Source organism: Pogoniulus pusillus, chromosome Z, assembly GCF_015220805.1.
Source record: "Pogoniulus pusillus isolate bPogPus1 chromosome Z, bPogPus1.pri, whole genome shotgun sequence".
Classification (NCBI taxonomy): Eukaryota; Metazoa; Chordata; class Aves; order Piciformes; family Lybiidae; genus Pogoniulus; species Pogoniulus pusillus.
This window is the reverse complement of record NC_087309.1, coordinates 31,236,761-31,262,520: the sequence shown is the minus strand read 5'-3', so window position 1 is coordinate 31,262,520 and position 25,760 is coordinate 31,236,761. Positions and strand designations below refer to the sequence as shown.

General features: G+C 39.8%; 1 protein-coding gene across 4 annotated transcripts in view; it reads left to right on the top strand.

Moving 5' to 3' along the window:
• Positions 1 to 25,760, top strand: part of SSBP2 (single stranded DNA binding protein 2) — a 228,110-nt gene that overhangs the window by 52,726 nt on the left and 149,624 nt on the right. For all 4 annotated transcript variants that reach the window (XM_064140800.1, XM_064140799.1, XM_064140798.1 and 1 more), the window contains exons 3-4: positions 3,546 to 3,607; positions 8,736 to 8,820. In XM_064140800.1, the coding sequence (XP_063996870.1) occupies positions 3,546 to 3,607; positions 8,736 to 8,820 (147 nt within the window). The remainder of the gene's footprint in view (positions 1 to 3,545; positions 3,608 to 8,735; positions 8,821 to 25,760) is intronic.

Sequence of the window (25,760 nt, the reverse complement as noted above, 5' to 3'; positions counted from 1 at the left end):
CAGTAAGCATTAAGCACGGGAGTTGGTATGAGGTGTCTGTAGGATTTGACAGAAAGCTGTTGAGTTTATTTACCTCATTCATTAGCTGTGCAGACAATATTTATGAATGGTTGTACTCTGGAACCAACTAGAGGCAATTACCATTGATATGGAAAAACCTGGGAAAAAAGACAGCATTTGAGAGGGCAAATTCACATTGAGGAAACTACCCTAATACATCTTGAAGAAAATAAAGTGCACAAGTTAGGCAAGGGTAAAGGGCAAGGCAAGGGTAAAGGGCAGTAGCAGAAAAAAAATGGTAGTTGATTGGAGGTCTCAACATTACAATGCCCATACAGGCCTGGCCTGTAAACCACAAATACCTCTACCCTGACTCTGTACCTGGTGTCAATCAGCCGTTTTTGTTAGAATATGGGCATATAGGATGAAAGTAGGAGCATCAACTGAGAGAAATGCAAAAAAAGTACTCTAGTGTATTTTTAATCTGATTTCCATGTGTTTTTTGTTCTTGCTTGGGTCAAAGCTGTTAAGAGACAACCACCCTATTGTGATGAGCTCGTTGTGAAAGTACTTAAGGTGTAGAAGGCACCTTAGTGGCACAGGAGGATGTTCTTGCTGCCTTAATCTCTCCATGAAAAGAATGGCTGTTCAGGCTCCTTGTCCTCTCTGCTCACACCAGAATAGTTTGGGAGGATTTTGTTAAAAATTAAATGGTTCACAGCCGCTCTAAAACTGAAAGTGAGGACACAAGTTGTCTGAGTTATGCAGCAGTCAGTGGTATCTATATATGTATAAATGACAAAAGTTAGGAGTTGATCCTTTGATATCTACCAGAGAACATGACTAAGAGTAATGGAACAAAATGAAGAAGAGCAAAATTTAAGTTGGATATCATGAAACCACTCCACCACTAAACAATTTAGAGGTGGCTGTCCTAAGCATAGTTTTTAAATGTTTTGTGGCTAGTTCATATTTCATAGAAGTAATCCACAAATGATGATAGAGCTGGAGAGTCTGCCCTGTCAGGGAGACTGAAGGGGGAACCTCATCACTGTGTGGCAGTACTTAGATGGTGACTAAGACAGAACAGAACTTCTCCTTTCATTAGGAGCCAGATAGAGAGGAAAAGGGGCCATGGGTACAAATAGCACAGGGTGGGGTTTCATCTTGATACGAGGAAGGAATTTTTTGGGTGTGGGTTTTTTTCTTTTTTTTTTTTTTTCAGTGAGAACCTTCATTCTCTGGGACAGCCTCCTCGAGGGCATGGTAGAGTCCCCATTAGTGGAGCTGATCCTTGTCCCACGTATTTTCTGCCCTTGAGGTTAGCTTCTAGCCTTGGAAGAGTAGTTCCATTAGCCTGGCTGGACCAGGAATCTGGGCACTTCTCAGTAAATCAGTCACTGGCTGTGAGCTTAATTTGTACAGCTGACAATTAATAGTTCTTTATAAATATTTTGATGTCTCTGTGATTAGACAAACTGGCACCTGCCCGTCTGAGACAAAACCCCTTCAAATGAGCCCAAAACTTCCACATTCCCTTCATCTCCTGTGAATAAATTCCTCAGAATGAAAGCTGTCTTGTTACAAAGGACCAGCAGAAGGCCCGTGAATTGGGCAATATCCTCATGAAGCCCTGCTTTGAAGAGCACCAATGCTGGTTAGATATAATGAGGGATTCTTATGCAGGTGTAATTTTTACTCCTAACCTAACTATTTTTCTACTTCAGGAACTGTCTTTCGTTTTGGTTGCATGTTGTGTCTCTTCATTATGTTGCTTTTGAAACTTCTCAGAAGTACTGTTTGGTCTTGGTGATTAAAGGAAGCCCTTCCAAGCCATTTCCATTGCATGTGAGGAGCAATAGTGCCTCAGAGGAGTTTATTTGAAGAATGTGTAAAACCTTTGTACTATCCTTGGCTTTTATTTATAGTTTTAATTTTCATTAATATTTTTATCTGCCAGTGATAAAACAGGAGCTTTATAAAATACACTTTTTATGATTCATAGGGATGATGGTGGTGCAGTTTGTTCAATTCAAACATTACCAGCAGAAGCAATGGTGCCTCAAGGCTACCTTTTGAAAACAATTCTTAAATATCAACATTAATTTTGAATAACTGTGTTCATATACCATATCAAAATTATCCTAAGCTACTTTGTAGGAGTGCAAAGCCATTTTTAGGTGTACAAATTACATATTCTTCTCCTGCAAGCTATTTACAGAACCTAAACAGATGTTTAAATTTCTTATGAACTGGATGTGGGATTCAAGTTGGAGTTGAGAAGCAAAGTTTTAGTTTCTTTTGGAAAGTGGCAGCTTTGCCAGTGCTTCTGGCAGTGTGAACACTATATCTAGCTCTTGTAGTCAACTTTTATATACACATATATATATACACACACACACATTTCATGTGAAGGCTTTTATAGCTTTTCATTAAAATAATCTTTTTATCTACCATTACTTCTGTCTGTAGAGCAGAGTATGACTTGTATTTAAACCTTTTTTTTTCTTTAACAAAGTGGAACAGGAAATAATGCTGTGTGTAGTTGCAAGTGGAGGAATTTGGAGTGCATGCAACGCCCTACTTTCCACCCAGTTTTAACATGAGACATTCTTCTGTACAGCATCACGTGTATTTCTGCAGGACCTCCAGGTGTTTGCCACAGAGCTCCTTAAGCAGTTACACAGGCTTCATTACAGCCCTAGCTATTTTAATTTTGTAGTTAAGGACAAACTAATGATCATAGCATTAATAAAATAATTATGTGGTTATAGCCAAGATACAATATTTGGAAAGTATTCCAGAGAGACTCAACACTGTCACTATGATTAATGGTGCCTAATGCTTTGGCCGATCAACACAGAAAGTGTGAAATGTAAGAGTTACTGAAGTGTGTTTCCTTGGAAAACAGTGTTAACCAGACCAGGATTCCTAGGTGGGAAAGAATTCAGAGGCATGCTCAGATGTTGCCAGCAAAGGCAAACCAAGGCAAACCAAGTCAAACAGCTTTGTGTTCTCACTGAGGTGGGAAAGTGGGGTAAATCTGACACATTACCTCTAAGAGTAGGGCTATAAACCACCGGCTAGCTGTGGCTGTGGGGGGAAGACTGCCACCTGCTGAACCAGTGACACGAGTTCTGTGTCTCTAATCCTTAGGGCTGATTGGAAAATCTTTTACATCGTTTTAAGAGTACTTTTTAAACTAGTTTTTTATTTTCTTACTTTTTTTTTTTTTTGTCATGCATTTTTGACCTTAAATTAATGTTTGCCTGAGTGGTGGATTGCTACAAATTATATAATTAATAAAATTGTATTAATATTCTAAAATATTATTTCCTAGAATATGAAAAGCTTCTTTTAAGTATCAGCAATTTTAATAATTGTTATAAGGTATATCACAACCCAGATTGATGATGATGAAGCCTTTCACAGCTACAGAATTTTTTCTTCTCTATATTTTTTAGCTATTTACATGAATTATGTAATACTTCTTAGTCACAGTGATCACAAATATATACACCTCTGCTTTTATTGTTTTATTTTAGATAAGATGGGAAAAAAACATCACACTGGGGGAGCCCCCAGGATTCTTGCATTCCTGGTGGTGGTAAGTATAAATTTTATATTCTTCTCATTTTTAGAATATGTCAATTGCTAGTTCTAGTACCTGGAGGCAAGCAATTCAGGTGAATATTGTAGAGGGAAGATGAAGATCAAGAACCATTTTCTTGTTAAGGAATGAAAGAACAGAAAATTAGATATAGAAAAAGATTAGGTGCAGAAGAAGAAATATTGCATAGTGTGTTGATAAGAATTAATCTTTGAAAGCCTGTATTGCTTTCTTCACTACTTTTCTGTAAACTGTGCATATAAGTGATCATGCTACAGATCCTAAATAATTACATTGGGAAAAAAACCCCAAATGTACAGAGCCTGCATATAGAATCATAATCATAGAACCAACCAGGTTGGAAGAGACCTCCAAGATCATCCAGTCCAACCTATCACCCAGTTCTACAGTCCACATTGTAGCTTAACCCAAGCCACCAGCCTCTTTGAGAGACAGTGTGTATTAGCATGGGTTTGGTGCTGCAGGGTCTGTATTTGCACAGTTTGTCTCAGCTGAGAAGATGGGTAGGCATGGGGCTGACTTGGAAAATGATACCATTTTCTTACATATGCTGGTGTGTGCAGACACATTTGTGTACATAGAATTCCCAGAGACTAAAGAGTACTCACAGTCACTGCTGTGTAGCTATGGTGTTTGTTAGTTGTCAAATGATTTGAATATATCCAACAGGTCTGTGTTTGAAAGAACACAGAATTACAGAGAATGTCAACCTGTCAGGAGTACAAGAATTTACAAGTTCTAAGGTGATAAAATTTGAACCAAAGTGATTTGTACAGCTGCATGGAAGGTGGTATATTCCTCTTTGACCTTTCTTTAATAACTTCCAGCTATGTGATGGAAGCCTGGCAAGAACAACCTGTCCCTTGTATCTCTGATGTCTGCATTATTTTTAATTTTAATCATCTGCAGCAGAATGCTCCAGTTTTCCACCGTTACTTCTTAAGGTGCTGGACTGAGTTATAGAGGACTAAGTCTGATACAATAAAGAAACACTATGAAATACTGACAAACTTTATGCTTTTAATTGTTCTAGCATACACATAATGTCATTCTAGAAATTTTGTGTTAGAGCTGATTTGTGTATATCACTGTTTGAAGGGGGTTGGGAGTATTGGACTTCAGCAAAGCCTTCGACACTGTCTGCCACAAGAAGCTCCTAGCCAAGCTGGCAGCTCATGGTTTGGACAGATTCACTCTGTACTGGATCAAGAACTGGCTGGGTGGCAGAGCCCAGAGAGTGATGCCACATCCAGTTGGCAGCCAGTCACTAGTGGTGCTGGGCCCAGTCCTATTCAATATCTTTATTGATGATCCAGAGAAGGGCAACAAAGCTGGTGAGGGGCCTGGAGCACAAATCCTATGAGGAGAGGTTGAGGGAGCTGGGCCTGTTTAGCCTGGAGAAGAGGAGGCTCAGGGGTGATCTTGTTGCTGTCTACAACTACCTGAAGGGGCATTGTAGCCAGGTGGGGGGTGGCCTCTTCTCCCAGGCAACCAGCAATAGAACAAGGGGACACAGTCTCAAGTTGTGCCAGGGTAAGTATAGGCTGGATATTAGGAAGAAGTTCTTCACAGAGAGAGTGATTTCCCATTGGAATGGGCTGCCCAGGGAGGTGGTGGAGTCACCATCCCTGGGGGTCTTCAAGAAAAGACTGGATGAGGCACTTAGTGCCATGGTCTAGTTGACTGGCTAGGGCTGGGTGCTAGGTTGGACTGGATGATCTTGGAGGTTTCTTCCAACCTGGCTGATTCTATGATTCTATGATTCTATGGATGAGGGGATTGAGTCCAGCATCAGTAAGTTTGCAGATGACACCAAGCTAGGAGCAGGTGTGGATCTGTTGGAAGGTAGGAGAGCCCTGCGGAGGGACCTGGCCAGGCTGGATAGGTGGGCAGAGACCAATGGGATGAGATTTAACAAGGCCAGGTGCAGGGTTCTGCACTTTGGCCACAACAACCCCAAGCAGCGCTACAGGCTGGGGACTGAGTGGCTGAAAAGCAGCCAAGAGAAAAAGGACTTGGGGGTACTGGTAGAGAGTAGGCTGAAGATGAGGCAGCAGTGTGTCCAGGTGGCCAAGAGAGCCAATGGCATCCTGGCCTGCATCAGGAACAGTGTGGCCAGTAGGACAAGGGAGGTTATTCTTCCCCTGTACTCAGCACTGGTCAGGCCACACCTTGAGGACTGTGTCCAGTTCTGGGCCCCTCAATTCAAGAGAGATGTTGAGGTGCTGGAACGTGTCCAGATAAGGGCAACAAAGCTGGTGAGGGGCCTGGAACACAAACCCTATGAGGAGAGACTGAAGGAGCTGGGATTGTTTAGCCTGGAGAAGAGGAGGCTCAGGGGTGACCTCATTGCTGTCTACAACTACCTGAAGGGAGGTTGTAGCCAGGTGGGGGATGGCCTCTTCTCCCAGACAACCAGCAACAGAACAAGGGGACACAGTCTCAAGTTGTTTCGGGGGAAGTCTAGGCTGGATGTTAGAAAGAAGTTCTTGCCAGAGAGAGTGATTGGCATTGGAATGGGCTGCCCAGGGAGGTGGTGGAGTCACTGTCCCTGGAGGTGTTCAAGACGGGACTGGCTGAGGCACTTAGTGCCATGGTCTAGTTGACTGGCTAGGGCTGGGTGCTAGGTTGGCCTGGATGATCTTGGAGGTCTCTTCCAACCTAGATGATTCTATGATTCTATGATCATAAATTCTTTCACTCTTTATAACCCAGGAACTTACTCATCTATTTCCTACTCTTGTTCATACTCCTGTTTCCTGGGAACTTTTGTTTAAGCACAATACTGGAACTTTGAAGAAGTTGCAGTCTTCTCTCTAGTTTCTTCACTTTTCATGTAACACAGATTGATCTCTTCCCATGCTCTGTGGAAGTTAATTGTAGCAGTCAATAGAGGAGTGGAGTTAAATGCAGAGCTTCAGTTGTGTGTCCGACTAGCTTTTTGGTCTGAACTACAGCAATATTATAGGAACACAGCACTGCCTGACTCAGAGAATCAGTCTTGATTCCTGAGATGTTTTACAAAGCAAAATTCTTCTGTAGACATAAGTATTTTCATCCCTTGCCAAAGGTATGGTATGTCTGTTTCTATCTATGAACATGCAGTTGTATGCATATACCATAAAACCTACACAATTGTCCCAGGAGAAGTTCAAGGAGGTTGCTAGGTCTTGTAGAGGAAAAATTAGAGAGGGAAAAGCCCACTTGGAGCTCAGGCTGGCCACGGCTGCCAAGGAAAATAAAAAGTGTTTCTTTAAATATATGAATGGCAAGAGAAGGGCCAAGGACAACCTCCAGTCCTTGTTAGATAGAGAGGGGAATAGAGTGACAAAGGATGAGGAAAAGGCAGAGGTGCTTAACACCTTCTTTGCCTCAATCTTCACTAGTGGGACAGGTTGTCTCCAGGACAGCTGGACTCCTGAAGTGGTGGATGGAGTCAGGGACCAGTACAGTCCCCCTCTAATCCATGAGGAAGCAGTAAGGGATCTGCTAAGTCACTTGGATCCTCACAAGTCCATGGGACCGGATGGGATCCACCCTAGGGTGCTGAGAGAGCTGGCAGCTGAGCTGGCCAAGCCACTCTCCATCATTTATCAGCAGTCCTGGCTCACTGGAGAGGTCCCTGAAGACTGGAAGCTGGCCAATGTGATTCCCATTCACAAGAAGGGTCGTAAGGAGGAGCCAAAAAACTACAGACCTGTGAGCCTGACCTCAGTGCCAGGCAAGGTCATGGAACAGGTCATCTTGGGTGCCATCACAAAGCACCTACAGGATAGCCAAGGGATCAGGCCCAGCCAGCATGGGTTTAGGAAGGGCAGGTCCTGCCTCACCAACCTGATCTCCTTTTATGATCAGGTTACCCGCCTGGTGAATGTGGGGAAGGCTGTGGATGTAGTCTACTTGGACTTCAGCAAAGCCTTTGACACTGTCTGCCACAAGAAGCTCCTAGCCAAGCTGGCAGCTCATGGTTTGGACAGATTCACTCTGTGCTGGATCAAGAACTGGCTGGATGGCAGAGCTCAGAGAGTGGTGGTGAATGGTGCCACATCCAGTTGGCAGCCAGTCACAAGTGGTGTTCCCCAGGGGTCAGTGCTGGGCCCAGTCCTGTTCAATATCTTTATTGATGATCTGGACGAGGGCATTGAGTCCAGCATAAGTAAGTTTGCAGATGACACCAAGCTAGGAGCAGGTGTTGATCTGTTGGAAGGTAGGAGAGCCCTGCAGAGGGACCTGGCCAGGCTGGATGGGTGGGCAGAGGCCAATGGGATGAGATTTAACAAGGCCAAGTGCAGGGTTCTGCACTTCGGCCACAATAACGCCAAGCAGCGCTATAGGCTGGGGACAGAGTGACTGGAGAGCAGCCAGGAGGAAAGGGACCTGGGGGTACTGATAGATAGTAAGCTGAAGATGAGCCAGCAGTGTGCCCAGGTGACCAAGAGAGCCAATGGCATCCTGGCCTGCATCAAGAACAGTGTGGCCAGTAGGACAAGGGAGGTTATTCTTCCCCTGTACTCAGCACTGGTCAGGCCACACCTTGAGTACTGTGTCCAGTTCTGGGCCCCTCAATTCAAGAAAGATGTTGAGGTACTGGAACATGTCCAGAGAAGGGCAACGAAGCTGGTGAGGGGCCTGGAACACAAATCCTATGAGGAGAGGTTGAGGGAACTGGGCCTGTTTAGCCTGGAGAAGAGGAGGCTCAGGGGTGATCTTATTACTGTCTACAACTACCTGAAGGGACATTGTAGCCAGGTGGGGGTTGGCCTCTTCTCCCAGGTAACCAGCAATAGAACAAGGGGACACAGTCTCAAGTTGTGCCAGGGTAGGTCTAGGCTGGATGTTAGGAAGAAGTTTTTCACAGAGAGAGTGATTTCCCATTGGAATGGGCTGCCCAGGGAGGTGGTGGAGTCACCGTCCCTGGGGGTCTTCAAGAAAAGACTGGATGAGGCACTCAGTGCCATGGTCTAGTTGATTGGCTAGGGCTGGGTGATAGGTTGGACTCGATGATCTTGGAGGTCTCTTCCAACCTGGTTGATTCTATGATTCTATGATTCTATGATTACTACAGTGATTTTTTTCACCATCTCTCTAACTTCTCTCCTTGCAGTGTATTTTGGGATCTCTACTGTGCAGCTCCAGAAAGACGAGAAACATGTGAACATTCAAGTGAAGCAAAAGCCTTTCATGACTATGTAAGTTTTGTGTGTCTTTACCACACTTCCATTAACTGTATGTATAAATGTGATGGAGGAGTAGTTCTGCAATACAGTGGCTGAAAAAATGCAGGTGTTGGTCGAACATAAGTAAGTAACTCTCAGATGCCTTAGAATTCTTTGATTACCCAGCCCCGGAATATGGATAACTCCTGGAAGCCACACCAGAGGTCCAAGTGCTGTCATTTGTTAGTGCAGAACAAAAAATGTCCTTCTGTGACATGGGACAAATGGAAACGTGGATATGTGCTCTCCAAATAATCATACTCTCTTGATGGTAATGGTGAGATAGCTCAGTAGCTGGAATTGATCCCTTGACTTCTGTCAGGACCATGCTGACTTAAATTGTGATTGTTCTTCAGGTAATTTCACATCATGAAGTAGGTGTTTTTAATCAGCATAATAAACACTCAAGCATTCTGTAATAAGTTAAATGTAAAATCATATGGTCCACAAGAATGGGAGGACCAAAGGGCAAAAGCATTATGCCATTTTTGGATGCCTTTGAGACTTAGTTCAAAATACCGTGGGGAGTTTGGTGGTATTTTGCCAGCAAGGATTACTGCTGGCAGCAACAAAAGCAGTAATCACAGTGATACTGTAGAAACTAGGATTCAAAACATTTTACTCCATTTTTCCCATTATCATAATGCATATGGAGTTGTCTGGAAATGTAGCAGTGCTTTCCAGAGTTTGGTGGTTGGTGCCTCTCCATCTGATGGCTTTGTTTTTACTGACAAAATGCTTAGGAGGCTGACCGTTCTTGAGTTTAGTCCTTTGATACAGTCTAAAGAGAGAGTATAATTTCATGAGATACCCTTGAGAGTTTTCCAGGTCTGTCTTAGAAGTACTGTCTAGATACTGCAGATAAATACTTCCACAGATAAAATTAAAGTTAGATCTCCATAGCTGAATATCTCACAAACATAAATTTTGACAAATGGAAATAAATCAATTAAGTGACTATTCTCCCTTTTCTGTTGTTGTGATCTGATAATGGCTGGGTGTCCTGCAGTATATGAGCTAACAGTGATCTTACCTTACTTGTGGTTCACAATGACTTAAATTGTAAATGCACCATCAACACAGTTAGAAGTTTCTGGCATGTTTTATTTGCCACTTTTTAATACCCTGTTTTTGGTTAGATAATGAGGTCTAACTGGTAAAGGAGCTTGGGCAATTTTGCATGGTCATGTCCAGGCTGTGTTGTTCACTAGTCATAATTAATGGAAAGAAAAAATGTCAGAAAGAGAAATGAAGTTAGAAGGAAGTTTTCCACCCACAGAGGTGTTAAGGTCAACCCACTTGGCAAAGCTTATCTCTCAAATTAAAAGTGAACTAACCCTTTCTAGTACAATTGTTGCAGTCTTCTTTTACCCATTCTTGTTTTAAATATGCAGTTGTTGGAAAAACATGATGTTTAGCTGTTGTTTTGAATCTTTGTTATTTGGGTGAAGTTTAATTCCCTACTAAAGGAGGAAGTGTTTTACAGGAATAGTTTATGGCTGCAGGAAACGGCATTAGTGGAATTAAATTTGCGGAGATCAGAATCCACAATGTGACATTTGGCTTCAGTGGGGGACATTGTGCTCTGAAAATAAAATATTGTGTAATGAAAGCCAAAAGTCTGAAACCGGTAAATGTTGTTGTGAAATAATTTGGAAGCAGAATGATCAGTGAGAGGAAATGCTCAATGAAAAAGCATTTTGAAACCTAAAGAGGAGTGAGTCCACAGTTCTTTAAGTTCATGAGTGTTTCATTGATCGGTAAGTTCACTATTTGTCATGGGTTGAGTATGTGGGTGAAAATAAATTTTGAGGTATACCAAGAAATTGAGTAGATGAATCAAAATAAAGTTGTGTTTCTTTTTTTTTTTTTAAAGGCTTAGTTTCTCTCTTCTAGCATTTATAACTTCTGCAGGTCTTGGAATATTACATTGTCTTGTTGCTCAGTTCTGTCTGCCTTATGGTGTATATTGTCATAAATTAAAAAAAACCCTGGGAAAACACTCAGATGAGTTCTGTGTGCAGTACAGTTGTAAGTTACTGTATAAAGCCATGATTGACGAGGGAACAATGCTTCTGTGCGCACATCACCCAGTGTTAAGACAGGACAGAGGTTTACTTTAGAAATAAATTGGTTTATTTTAGAAATTAAGCCACCAGGTATTTCTAAAACCATTGCTCTCTTAATCTTTTATGATGACAAGAAATCTAGCATTTGCATTTTTTTTGTCAATGTTGAGGTGAACTTGTTTAATATCCAACAAGATTCATGATCTTCCCTAGCACTGTGATTTTCGTTTGCTTAGTGAGACACTCTGCATCATGATAAGTGCCTACTTTCGAGATGTTGCTTGTATTTAACATTTCATAAGCATAATATATGCTTATATTAAATAACTTGAATAAACATTATAAAATATAGCCAGGTATATTTTGTGGCAGAAGAAAGTGAATGTTTAAGTGAAGCCCTGACCCATGTAGGTGTTTTGCTGTTGACTCCAGAAGGGTCAAAATTGTTGTTGAGGAAGACCAGAAAGCTGGTTGCTGGATTCTGACTTCTTCACGAGACTAAGTGATCTGGTAAATCAGAACTCTGCTGTCACATTGTAGGTCAAGTAACAGACCACTTACAGGTGTGCTGCCATGTCTGAAAACGGTAATTTTAAGTACAAAATGCACAGAAGGCTTGTTTATTGATTCATAGTAGCAGTTCAGATATTTTTTTATTAGTTATGTGTTTTACTTGACCTCAGAAAGGTGCAAGTTGGTCTGATTACGCCAGACATGTCATCTTAAACACTAAGTAGGCTGTACTAGCTGCACCAGTATCTCATTTGCCTTTGTTTTTGTGAATACAGAAAGGTTTAAGAATGTTTAACGGAGAAGGAAAACGCTTGCAGATTGTTTAATGATTTGTGAAATACTGCTGCCTCAGTCAGCATGGTTGTGAGTCAGTCTGGAATACACACAGGTTGACTCATGCAGTAGTCATGAGTAGATACAGAAAGAGTTGAGATTTTAAAGTTTACATGAAGTTTCATGATACTTGAACTGTGGTTGCAAAAATAATGCCAATATGACTTCCCTCTTCCCCTTTTCTGGACAATGCTTTTCTGAGAGTTGAGATTTGTGTCATTATTTACTTTACCATAAAATTTCAACAGATGCTTTGCATGTTGTTGAATACAGCTGAGCTGTTTTTTGTACTGCTGGAGTGTATTTGAGTAAGAAAACTAGCATGGCCCTTCTTGGATTCTGTCTGTAGTGGTGTCCTAAAAAAATGCCAAAGGTGTTTCCTCTAATACTAAACCAAGCAAACCAAGTTTTAACCTGTGTGTGCCTATCAGTCTGTGCCACTGAGTTTGTTCTGACTATTTGAGTAAAACAGCAATAAACTGAAATCCTTTTATTAGGTACTGTTATTTAAAAATTCTAACACAGGTATGTACTGGTTTCTTTATATAGTAGCATCCCTGTTCTGCAGAGAGAGGATTTGGAAGTACTGTTTCATAGTGTTCAATTGTACTAACATAACTTCTGATTTTTATCGAGCTAGTGAGAGAAGAAAAATCTTTCATGTCTGACAGCAGGAACATGAAGTGACTCTCAAGGTGGAGGCTGTAACTGCATACAGTACTAACAATGCTAATCTTACTAAAAATCCAATAAACAGAAAAGCAAAAGCTCTATTTTGACTTCAAAAAGGTTTTCTGTACTCATGCTGGCTATATATCTGAGTGATTTCCTGGAGTATTTGTAGCTCCTCCATAATATCTAAAAGGGATTCTATTTTTATTTTCTGTTGAAAATACCAACTGGAAGTGTTTCCTTCTGAATGGACAGGGTTCTGAAATCCCGAGGTACATTTGTATAGTACATTTTAGGCTGGAAAAGACAGATGCATGTCATGAAATTGTATGTGCTGGATCAGGGAGATAGGTTTTGGCCTTGAAGTTTTAATGTAGATGGCTTAGAATTGAAAATTGTTTACATTTCATGTAACTGTAAAGAAAACTGGTGCTTGCTCACCTAGCCTATTAATATTTCAGGCTTCTCAGTAGGAGTAGCTTATGTGAAACAGAAAAGCCCCCATGTTCCCTTTCCTGGTACCTATTACTTTTGCTGGAGGCAGACTTCTCTGTGCTTTGAAGTTTTGTGAAAAGTCATTTACATGGATGGTTTGAGACAAAATTTAGTCTTCACTGCAGAATGGATTTTTCTTTCCTCACAGTGTCCTAAGGAGATCTCATTTTCTACTGAGATCTTCTATTGAGAGGTTTCCAATGTGCATCTTGCTCCTGCCTTCTTTCTGCTTCTTTCCAAACTGAAAATGTATTAAGTCAAAAGAGGAAATAAACCTTGTGATTCATCAGAAAAGAACAGAATTTTAGCAGTACTCCTACCAGCAAACTTCTGACTGCCACAAGTGGCCATTCTTCTCTTCTTGCAGGCCTGGGCATTCATTCACATCTCTGGACACTGAGTTTGGAGGGGTGGTACCTGAAAAATCCTTTATTACAGCATGACTTCAGTACATAGCAATTACAATCTTTTCACAGTCCACAAGTTCTTGTTCCTCTCTTACTCTCCTTACAGTAGAAGTTCTTGCGTGTGATGTTGGTGCAAAGAAGGATCTTAATTCTTACAAATAACTGTAGTAAAATCTTGATTATTTTCCAGCTAAGGATTTTTAAAGTGTTTTCTTCACAGCTCTTTGAAAGGTCTGGTTTGGTTCAAGTAAGGGTCTCTTGTTTGTTTTTGTGGCTCCCAAAAGAATGCCAGGTAGTTTACAGGATAGGGAAACAAACACATACAATGACCCAGAGGCTATGCAGTCTGATAAGCTGGTGTCACATTTCCACCTGACTTCTTAGCATGTTTTAATAGTGAGCTGTGTCACAGGGAGCTTAGCTTTGTGTGAAGCTTGTAGGGTGTATTGAAGACTATGTAGTAATAATTTGTATACAGATTGTTCCTTTTATAGGTCATACTGATAATATTCTCCTGGAAGTTACTAGGCACAGTGTTTGGACCTTTGAGAGGACTGTGCATTCTGATTGTGAGTTTTTCCTAAGAGCAAGTTGAATCTCTCTATTTGTTGTTCTCTTTTTTTAAGGAATGAAAGGGAAAAAAGATCACTTTCTTCTCTGAATGCAACTTCCTTCAGCAGAGCTAGGAGGCTTTTGCCTGCCCTAAACCCTAAATGCCCCAACCCCCTAATTCATAATTAACATTAGATAGATCTAAAATTAGCATCTGAGGCATTATGAATGTTTTTTCATCCTTCTTGTCATGAAGATTATAATGAAAGGACTGTGAGCAGACATTCTTGAAGGCATCATTAAATGCTTTTTGAAAGTGACCATAAATCTCACAACTTATGTTCCCATAATATAGTGCAATTGTATTGTTCAACAAGGACTGCTTTATTCTAGTTTCATTAAACTACTTTTTTGTACATTTAAAACGTACACAGAACTGCCTCTGAGATGCAGATTTTAAAAACACATAAATACATGGTTTATTCTGTTTCAGGTTAATTTTTTTGAAAATACATTTTCTTACTGTATTGCCCAGGTGGTCTCGACCTGTAACAACAGTCACAGTATCTGACTGTAACAACAGTCATAATCTTCTCCAGGCAGTCTATCACAGGACTTCCTTGTCTATTCTTTATGTATCAAGGATAGAAGAACTTGGTTTAGCTGTTGAGTTTCTTGCCTTCCCTGGCTCTTGCTACCATGATACTCTGCAGGCAATCTAGCTAGGGCAGCTTGTGCTTCTAGGTCTTCTCAGGTTTCTTGCCTAAAACTGAATTCCACATCTGTTTTCCGTTTATCTTCTTCCATGGAGAAAGTGTATTTATTCCTCCTGCTTAAAACAAAAATCAAAACAGAACCTCCCCATCTTGCATAAAATTGAATTCTAGATCTGGTTTCCAGTTGTCTGCTTCCATGGGGAATGCGTAATAACTCCTTCTGCTTGAAACAGAAATCAAAACATAAGCTCACTGTCATCCCTAAGCATGACAGAGCAAGAGGTAAGTACCAAGGGGGAAGAGAGAAATCAAAGATACTCTGCAAAGTATTGAGTTTAGTGTCACTCATGGGGTGAATGCCAAACTGTATTGCCATAGGATTGTGAAATATATGAATCTGTGAGTGAGAACAACAGATATCAGATCTCTGAGAAATTGGTAGCTTTCCTAAAAAAAAAAACTAAAGAGAGCCCCTCCTTCTCTCTTCTGGAGGCTCTCCTATTTCAATGGTCTCGTATTAAAAGCAGAGGTTCCTAAGTGCAGTTCTGTAGGTAGTTGTGATTTCCTTTGAGTTAGGAGTGAGTGTGACTCCACATAATTTATACCTGGCCAGCTTTGCTCAGTAATGATCAAGGGCTGTTTTATCAAAAGCAATTCTTCTGCTTTTGGGTTACTTACTCAGTCCTTACATTGGTTCTGCAAACTTATTGTAAGGCTCTTTTGTGGTTTTACTGGACATCACTGTATCTGTAATTTGCCTTCAGACATAGACAGTACCTGTGTCCATCTGGAGAGGTTATTTCATGAAACTGGAAAAAACTATTTGAAATGGCCATAGCAGTCTTGTTACAAATGATATGGAAATGAAAACTATCTCATTCCAAATGGAAATGAAGGCACCTCCTTCCTTACAGTTATTGTTAAAACTTTTTTTTTTTTTTGGTGTGTGTGTGTAAATAGCATTCATTTTAAAGTATGAATGAAATAGCTTTCTTTACTGCTCTTTTATTTCCCCAGAAATCATGTCTCACTTCCTGGTGTTCAGGTATATGTATAATAAAATGTGTTCTTAGATATGAATGCTAGAAGGAGACTAATGAAGTCTGGCATTTGCTTTGAATTTTTGTATGTGAATGCATGAACCAAATCCATACAGTTAAAGGTTGCATCAGACAATTAGAAAAATCTGATTAACAACTAATAAACCATATTTTTTCCAGGGTATTTCTCCTAATGTGTCCCACGAGGTGCTAAGTCCTTGGCATTCTAATATGTGCAATGAAAAAAATGCAGATGTGAAAAACATGACAAACATTTAGAATTCTTATCTGCCTTTAGCTGTCAACTGTGTAGGAACACTAGTAATATCAAGTGAAGTGAATGTCTTCTTGTGAGGACAGCATTATTGGAAGGTTTGGAGAGCACAGCATGGTTCACAGTCTGAGAGCCTGATGCAGTGGTACTGCCAGATTTGTACGAAGGCAGGTTTAATGCTTTCAATCTCTTCAGCTCCTTGATTTTATTGCTTAGTGGATGTTCTTTAAAGCAGTTGTGTGAAAAGAATTAATTAAAAGCAAGCTTCAGCTCCCAAAGTAGACATCACTTTTTGCAAAACTGCATTGGCTTGTATTAGGATTTGGTTTACCTATTTACAGGTTTATCTCAGAATGTTGCACATAGCCTCCAAGACTATGAAACTGGTTTTGTTTGCTCTTCAGAAGTTTACAAAGTTGAGAAATCAATGCTTTCCTTGGATTGTTAGAGACCCCTTTTGCAGGAAAAAACGTTTTTATTTTCTGTTTCCTGTTAAGAAATCCCCAGGAGAGTTCTCATTCTCACAGCTCTCTGGAGAAGGAAGATGTGTCCGTTCTGCTCCTACCATCCTTCCTTCCCATACACCGTTGCATAATATAATGATCAGATTCAAACTACTCTGTGTCACAAATGTTAATTGTATGCTCTCATAAGGAAATGTATTTCTTATAGTCCACATAACTTTTTTGTCTCTATAGGAGCAATTTCACAGGTGTGCTAGTTTGAGGCTAACTGGAACATTTTAGTGAGAAAAATTAAATTACAGGCTGTGAAAAGAAAAACAACAGTGATGTCTACTTCACTCATAGGTTCGTTGAGATGTATAAAAGCAAGAACACAAACACAGATAAGACAGTGAGAGTCTCTATCTGTTGGAGCTGGTGTCTACGCTTTTCTCCCTGGACTATTGCTGTGTAATCCAATTAATTCTGCTTCTAACCCCCCCTCCCAATCCTTCAAACTCACCTTGCACATAAGGCATACTCTGGGAGAAAGTAGAGGGCTGGAAAGAAGGTGGAAGGGTGGTTGGGAGCCCCACCCTAGGGACCCTATGAGGAGAGGCTGAGGGAGCTGGGCCTGTTTAGCCTGGAGAAGAGGAGGCTCAGAGGGGACCTCATTGCTGTCTACAACCACCTGAAGGGACATTATAGCCAGGTGGGGGTTGGCCTCTTCTCCCAGGCAACCAGCAACAGAAGAAGGGGACACAGTCTCAAGTGGTGCCGGGGGAAGTATAGGCTGGATGTTAGGAGGAAGTTCTTCACAGAGAGAGTGATTGGCATTGGACTGGGCTGCCCAGGGAGGTGGTGGAGTCACCGTCCCTGGAGGTGTTCAAGAAAAGACTGGATGAGGCACTTAGTGCCATGGTCTAGTTGACTGGCTAGGACTGGGTGCTAGGTTGGCCTGGATGATCTTGGAGGTCTCTTCCAACCTGGTTGATTCTATTCTGTTCTATTCTGTTCTATTCTGTTCTATTCTGTTCTATTCTGTTCTATTCTATTCTATTCTATTCTATTCTATTCTATTCTATTCTATTCTATTCTATTCTATTCTATTCTATTCTATTCTATTCTATTCTATATTCTGATATTCTAGGAGTGGTGGAGTGTTTCTGTATTACTTTCAACTTGTATACTTCTGTATATAGCTGTATATATTTCTAATATATATTGTGCTAAGCTGTGAATATAAAGCTTCATTCCTTAAATCACAGTAGGCTGAGTCTTGTCTGGGTGATTGCATAAGAGTGTGGGAGGGGGGTGGATAACTCCCAAACCATCACAACAGGTACATTTATGCTCTGCTTCTCATTTAATGTGAAGACTTAGTAAGCCATTTGTTTCAGAGAGAGAAAGAAACATTCCCTCCCTGAAATATCAACACTTATTTGAGTAGAGATTTCGTTTTCTCAGAATGGAGAAGTAAAATGGTTAATTAAAGTAGAAGCCTCTGACAGTATAAGGAACCCCCATTTCCTCTGAAGGGAGTTTAGTGCCTCCTTCATGGTTCCCTGAGGGAGGCAGTGGACACCTTGAAAGAGTGTCTCTTTGGAAAAAAAAGAAAGGCTGCTTTCTGCGAGTGTTCTGTGCAAAAAATTAGCATTTATTAGGGTAGAACACTAAAAAGATTTATATACACTACATGTAAAACCATGCCAGATTTATGAAATGGGACAAACTTTGTTCATTTGCTTGAAAAGATGGGAGAGTACGTGAAGATTCAGCAAGTTAAGAGGGGAAGTTGGTGATTTAAGAATTAATATGGTGTGCACAGCATGAGCTGGAGGTCAAAAAGACTCAAGAGAAGTGGCTGGTATGCTCAGGCTGCTTTGCAGCCTTCCAGATTAGTTTACTTTGCCCAGTATGAAGGTAAAATACAGTTGTAATTGTACTTTTATTTACTGTTGATAGACACACTGTTAAATTACTAGATGATTCAGTCTGTAACAGATGTCTTCGTGGATTCACTTTTCTGTGTACTGACGCCTGTGTCTTCATAATAAAAATGAAACTAAGGTACTCCTGTTCTAAAGTTATGACGTATATTACTGCCTGGAAGAAGGCTTCACTGGAAATTTTTGACCAGTTCAATAGAAATCCAAGGATGCTGCAGGTTTTCCCCTGCTTGGTTGCCTTGATGAACAGTTGCTAACTTCAACCCTTTATCAAAGTGATGTCATTTAACGTATCGTAGTGTACTCCTGATGTATTTGGAGTAGAGCTCTGCCAATTCACATTTTAATTTTATTCTTTTTTATTTTTCATTTGCTGTAATGGATTATTTATGCTACTGCAGCAAAAGTTATATTACAGTTTAAGTTTTAAACTTTATAAATTGGAGTGAACTCAAAATCCAGGTTTCCATGGAGAGAGAATATTTCTTTCTTTTGCAAATGGAAGCACTTTTTATGCATAAACAGATGTCATGATGTATGTCTTAGTAATTTAATATAGAAAAGTGTAAACTTTGTAGATTTGAGATATTCCATCCAAAGTCATAGAAATGTTGCTTCTTTTTAATTTATTTGGCTTTTAAGAATGAGAAGATAGATCCTTCTGTGAGTTTAGGTAGCGTGCTTTGGGAAATGTCCTGTTTCTAAACGTAGTTGTTGCTAGTAGTTATATTTAACAGCATCGTATTTACCACTGTTGACATACAACAGATCATTCTCATTCCTTGCGTAGTGCATGCAGTATGGTTTTACAACACTCCAGAAAGTTATTAAAGAAGGTTAAGTTGTAGCTTAGTAACACTGGGAATATTAAATTGACTAACAAATGCTCTGAATTTAGAGTTAGAGATGTTCTGACATTAATATTTAATGCTGATTGTACTCAATGCTTTACATCAATAAAGTACTGAACAAACATTTGATCAATAGAGGACAAATATTGGATTAAAGCCTTGCAACAACCCACTTCCTCTGCACACTCTTCCTCCCACTCAGTATTCTTTCTTTTGATGCTTTCTTTTGCGTACCAGGATTTTGTCTGATGTTTATAATGCTAAATGGTTTAGGTAGCCTTCTATTAAGCGTTTGCTTTTGGCAGTTCCAGTTTAGCTGGTGAGTTTTCTATGTGTGCTAGTTACCAGAGGGTGTTTGCAGAACTCCACAGAGGTATGTACTTCCACATGTAGTCACGCGTTTGTCTCTGCCATAATACTGTAGTAGAAGCCCAGTACTACACTAATGTAAAGCATTTTTCGTTTCCTAGTACTAGTATTTGCCCAGATTTGAGGCACTTTGTTGAAATACATTCTTCTTTAGCCTCATAAAAAGTAAAAGTGGGTCTCATTTCTGCCCAATATGCCAAATGTGGATTTTGTCATAAGCTTGACTGCTCAGTTAATACGTCTAAGTGACTCATTTCAGACTTGCTTAACACATGCCTGGAAAAACCAAAGACTTATAACTTCCATCTGCTCTCTAATATGATGAAAGATGAATCCTGAAGATCACAAATTGTGGGAGACATGCAGCTTTTAATAAGAACAGCTGAGCAACAAATGCTCTATGAGAGGTGGTGAAAAATGAAGTAATGAGGAGGAAAGGCAGGCAAGCCTCTTGAGGGAGCATGGATATCCATGCTAACTAGAACTGTCACATCCAAAAATCATGCTAAACATGAGATGCACATTATGTAATAGGAGTCACAGGGAGCAGATAGCAGTCTTTTTGAATTTTCTACCAAATCTATGGCTAAACACCACAAGCATTTTTTTTTCTAACATGGATTCTTGAGCTTGCACAGAATGTTTCACTTGAGAAGAAATGTGCAGATGTCTGTATTAGGATGTCTGTTTTACGAATGCAGTTTTGAAAGCTCTGTGCTCTGAACACGTTAATTTAGCCACCAAATATACATAAACCTTCAACATATACAAATGGAGACTTTCATTCCTGTGTACACTATTGCAGGGGGAAAAAAAACACACATTCACCTCTGTAAGAAAGATAGAGAATGTGACATAATTAAGAAGAATCAAACTTAAGTTAGACTTAAGGTGAAAATCAGTTTTTCACTTGCACTCTAAAGTGCTGGTTCATTTTGATCACATTGCTGTTTCACTTTGCACTCTCATTGTAGGCCATCTCATTTTGAACTCCTCCTTAGCTTAAGTGGACATCTTAATAGTCCTGTCACAGTAACATCCTCAAACTAGATTTATGCCAGTTAGAAAGGAATACCTATAAGAAAACTCAAATGCAGCAGTCTGTATCCTATCAGAGGCTAATTTAGTCTGCCAAGAAAGTAGTAGTCTGCATAATTCACACCAGAAGAGGTACATGGCTTGTCTAGTTTATTCGGACTTCAGAAGAGGAAGACAAAGCTCTTTATAAGGTGCATGATAAATATTATGTTCCGAGCCATGGAGAATCTGAGAAACAATTTCCAGTTCTGCTTTCCAATTCCTGTAACTGCATTGTAAAACTGAGATCTTTGCCTATGAAATGTGCAGATTTCTCAACTGTAAAATAGTTAAGTGCATATAATCCATGAGTTTGAATATCTTTGTGATTTTAAGAGAGGGACAGAAAATTATAGTGTGAATGTATATATAGATATATATGTACATTTATATATTTGTGTGTATGTGTATATATATATATATATACATGTAGAGGCAGACATATATATAGTGGAGAGTGGAGTATGATGTTACACTTCATAAATCAATTTTACATGAGTAGGATTTGCAGTGAGATTTGTAAAGGCAGACACTTGAATCCCTGTGGAGCATGACCTCATTGACTTTATCACGGATCTAAACAGATGTTGTGATCTGCCTGTACAGATCTGATGGGGGATGGATCATGGACTTTGGCCCTAATCTGGCAAACAATTTCATGGTCGAGTAGCATCTTGTGTGTGAATAGTCTCTTAAAACTCATGTGTATATTTGAAGTATCAGGATCATACAAAACAGTTCAAACACAGTGGACTATTCTTACTGTCCAATTTTGGAATTATTTCTGAATATAAAATACAGATATTGGGTTGTTTAACCTTTTTTTTCCTTGAATATTTGCATTGAAAAGACCTTTTTCTGATTCCCTCTGTTGTGAAGAAAATGTCAAAATGTCTGTTTATGAGGAGAAATCTATTGAAGAGGTATTCCCTGGATGATTCTTGCATATCACTGCAGGAATATTTTTCTTCACTCCAGCAGTTAATTAATAATATTCTGTTTATTCACATGTTTTTATGTTATTCTGTGTAGAGTTAACTTGGTGTTTACTGACATCCATTGCCAACTGTTGTATTTTTCTTGCTTCAGCTGCTTTCTTCCGGTTGTTACACAGTAGACATGTGTTGGATTGGGGACTGATGGGTCACAAGAGTATAGCTCCTACTGCTCCTGAGTCAGATCCAGCTGCTGCCTTGGCTTTCACTCATTTAAAACAATTCACTTTCTGCTAGTTGGATAGTTAATTTAGCATTTGCAGTAACTGCCCTCCTCCCTTGAAAGATAAACAAAATTAAAAATGAACAACCTTCAACTAACTGCTGTTTCTCTTGCTGTCTGATGGCTATCCCTGGAGTGCTTGTAGAATCTTATGTTCTCCTTGGTGCTGGTGATAAAGAAGACTTCCTCTCACTGTCGATAGGGAAAACTTTTCCTGTATCACGAAGAGGGAAGTTGTGGGTCTGTCAGCCTCTTGGGTTTCTGTATTCCTTTTGTTAGTGGCCTTTCTTGGTGCTCAGCTGTGATGGTCTCTTAGAGCTTGGCTATTTGCAGTAACTAGCTGAATACAATTCATGGAGAATTACTATGGTGCATTCTCCATACCCTCATGAATATTCACTTGGGGTTTTGAAATGATGCTTCTTGCTGCTCTATCAAGTTTGAGGTTTAAGCCTATGTCTTTTCAACAGTGAGATACATAGCGAAAATGGTTATTTCCTTTTCCTCTTAACATAAAACATCCTTGCTGTCTTTCCTGATAATTTGCAGAATTGCTTCTTCCTGAAACAGAATCAGGGTTGATTTCCTCCCCTCCCCCCATCAAGTGTTACAGTATGTGGAGCATTTTGTCAAAGCTTCTGTCCCCTAAATTGTGGTGTTTCTTATATTGTGCAAGGAACTAAGCTTTCATTATTAAGAAAAAAATCCTGCTTGATTACTTAGAAAACATGACCTTAGTGAATGATGGAAAATGATTTGTTACCAAAAAAAGAAATGTCCCCAGTAATGTTGAAATTGCTTATAGTCAGTTTCCTGAAATCCAAATTGCTGCAAGAAAATGGTACTGAAGACATATCCAAGAGAGATATTTCAAAACAGAGCTTGAATAGGCTTTCGGTGTTCTACCCTGTTTACTGGATATCATCCCATACTGGTAGTTCTAGACCCTTTAGAATTACTAAACACACGTGTTTATTACCACTAAAACACACAGAGAAGTGTAAATTGCCATTTTCTTGCAATATGTGTAATGATTTTATATGTGGTATCTGTACATTTTAGATTAAAAAAAAACCCAGGCCAAGTAACTATTTTTAGTTACTTGAAATTGTCTTAAGCAGTTCCAGCTGAATTGTCTGTCCAAGGTGTCAGCTACAGAATGAAATAATTTTTCTCAATACCCCTCAGTAGAAATGACTGACTGAAGGTTTATAGAGATATCTCTAGGTGAATGGGTGGATAGGAAGTAAAAATGAGTGATTGAACAGCATTGTTCCTTTGATTGGAACTCCTGTAGTTTATTGAGGAAGAAAGAAATGGGTGAGGCAGATTAGCTACCATGGGCAAAGTAATCTCTGATATGAAGCTAGTGCATACTGGAAGCATTATTAGAGGCTGACATCATCTGTTTCATAAATTACCTAAATACTTTATTTGTAAAGACTGTCCATGTGCTCAGTAATCTTGTCCCTTACTATCGTCTTGTGCTGTGAGATGAAGTTGGAGGGATGTGCAACTCAGTCTATCTGTGGAGCAGAAGTTCAACAAGAAAAAGCCTTATGCATGGCTGTTTAGTTACCAAGTGATTCACCATACTTAAAGGCCATTTTTAGGGGAAAAGCAAAGATTTGACGCTGCCAGCAGTTGCTTGAGGAAAAGGGTGGTCAGCACTACCCTTCCCATGAAGCTGAGTACAAGTGTTTCCTAGTGGATTTCTGATGCACATGCCTGGTATCTGGAGCTGAAACTGCAGTCAAGGCACTGAACTGCAAAGCCACTAACAGCTTTTGAAGAGAAAAAGAAAGATTAATCAACTACAAACTACTTAGGTTTATGAAAAGAGTTGGGTGTCTCTCATGGGTATCTCTCAAGCTATATGGAGGCAGAGCTGGGCTTTCTGAAAGGTGTTTTTAAATTAAATATCTATGTTCAGCTATGTTCCATTTAAGTCCCAGAATAGGCATGCAGTTATCTTGCCTGGGACCTTTGTGTCCTTCCAGAAGACCCTTTTTGACGCTACTACAGTTTTTGAAGCATCTGTCGGTGACAATTTGTATCAGTCCTTGTTTCTGTGGATTAGGCAGCCCTAACAAACAGTGCATTGGTTGTTCAGTGACCTGTGACTTAAAATTTTCAGCATAAATGGAAGAGAAAAAAATTACATACTTGATATGCTTCTTTTATACTTTCTGCTTAATTTTTTTAGCCACCCAAAATTCAAAATAAGTCAATAAAGAAAAGGTAGTTGAATGGCGGCATGCACGTTGCAATGTGCTTCAGCTACCCCAGCAATTCTATTCCTGTGAACTGCAGGGGACTGATGTTAATGAGGTTCTCATCTCCTGTTCTCGGAGAGGGGGGTTTTGTGTAACTCCTGCCCACGCTGACTCAGAAATGGCACCTGCAGAAAGAGCAGAGGATGATTTGTTTGGAAATGGCCCAGTTAACATCATTAACGTTATTACGGTTGAGTCGAGGTTTGAATGATGGTTAAAGCTTCTTGTTTGTGTTATGTGCCTTAAAAATAGGTTTTAAGAAAGTGGGAGCTGAAAGAGCTAGTAATTTGGGCTCTGATAATTTTGACACAAAGAATTATATATGTCAGCTGTGTGTGCTTAATATTGGCTACTAGCTCTTGTGAACATAAGTAGTCTAGTTTGGGGGTGTGTGTCTCTTTTCTTGTTTTCTTCCTTCCAAATCTCTGGAGTATGTATGCATCAGCTTTCATTGAAGTGAGATGAACTCCAGAGGTGCTCCAGCTGTTGTAAATCAGACTGCCTGTTTAAGCACCTGACTACATGTATAGGCATTAGGATACTTATCCGTATAAATCTCAGGGTTTATTGTTTCAAGCTATGGCTCAGTTCATGCATGTGGCTGTAGTAATATCTTTGTTCTTAACAAATAGTCTTTTTTTTTCTTTTTGATACAGGAGATTAACCAGAAGGCCTTTGTAAACCAGTCACTTAAAAAGACATAGTATACCCTGGTTCTGTCAGGGTTTAGAAAAATCATAATAAATCATAGTAATTAAAAAACTTGTTCTCTTTTTTATGTTACAGTTTTCAGAATTTCAGGTTGAGATAAAAAGGACTATTTGAAAAAAAAGAATGTAATACATTTACAGACCGGATTTCTTATTTGTTAGTGACTAGAAGCCATGTCAGAAAATGTGTTGAACTTTATTAAATGGGGCCTGGCAAATGCTGCAGTTCTTGCTGCCTTGATAATAGCAGAAAATTAATTACTGTATCTGTGTGTGTCGTAAGCAATTGCACATAACTTTACATGAAAATATATGCTGTGATTTCAATGAAAACTGCCTTTTTTTCCCAGTAGTTTTAGTATTATATTTTTGCTGGTTAAGCAAAACACGAAGCTGTTGAAGCAGAGGAACTGAAACATAACCATTTTTGTGTTCCAGGTAGTGTCTCTTACCTGAACATTTTCGAACATGTGCAGTTTAAGTCTTCTAAGTGTTCACAGAATTTTAGGGTAACTTATGAATATTTTCCAAGGGTGTGCATGGAGCTGACCAGCTCTGTGCTCCAAAGAGGCTGTGAGAATCTCCTGAGAAACCGGTGTGGAATCTACTGGAGCATTGCTAGTGAGGGAGTTAGGTGATTCAGCATCAGGCAACCTAGACAGAAAAGGAGGGCAGGCTGTGGGAGGTCATTGTCATTATTTATGATGGGTCAATTTTCTCTCTTTCTATATATAACACTTTTTAAAGCTTGCAAGATCATTCAGATAAAAAGCTGGAGGAGAAAAGTTCTGCAGCTCACTGTGCTGCAGAATTACTTCCTTGTTTATTACCTATTAATATAGACTTGGAGGTGTTTCATTATCTAACGTTTCCTTTCCTTCTGTGACTTACAGAGCACGTGGCCCAGTTATTTACACCCCAGAACCCTTTCATGCCAGGGCAGTTCTTT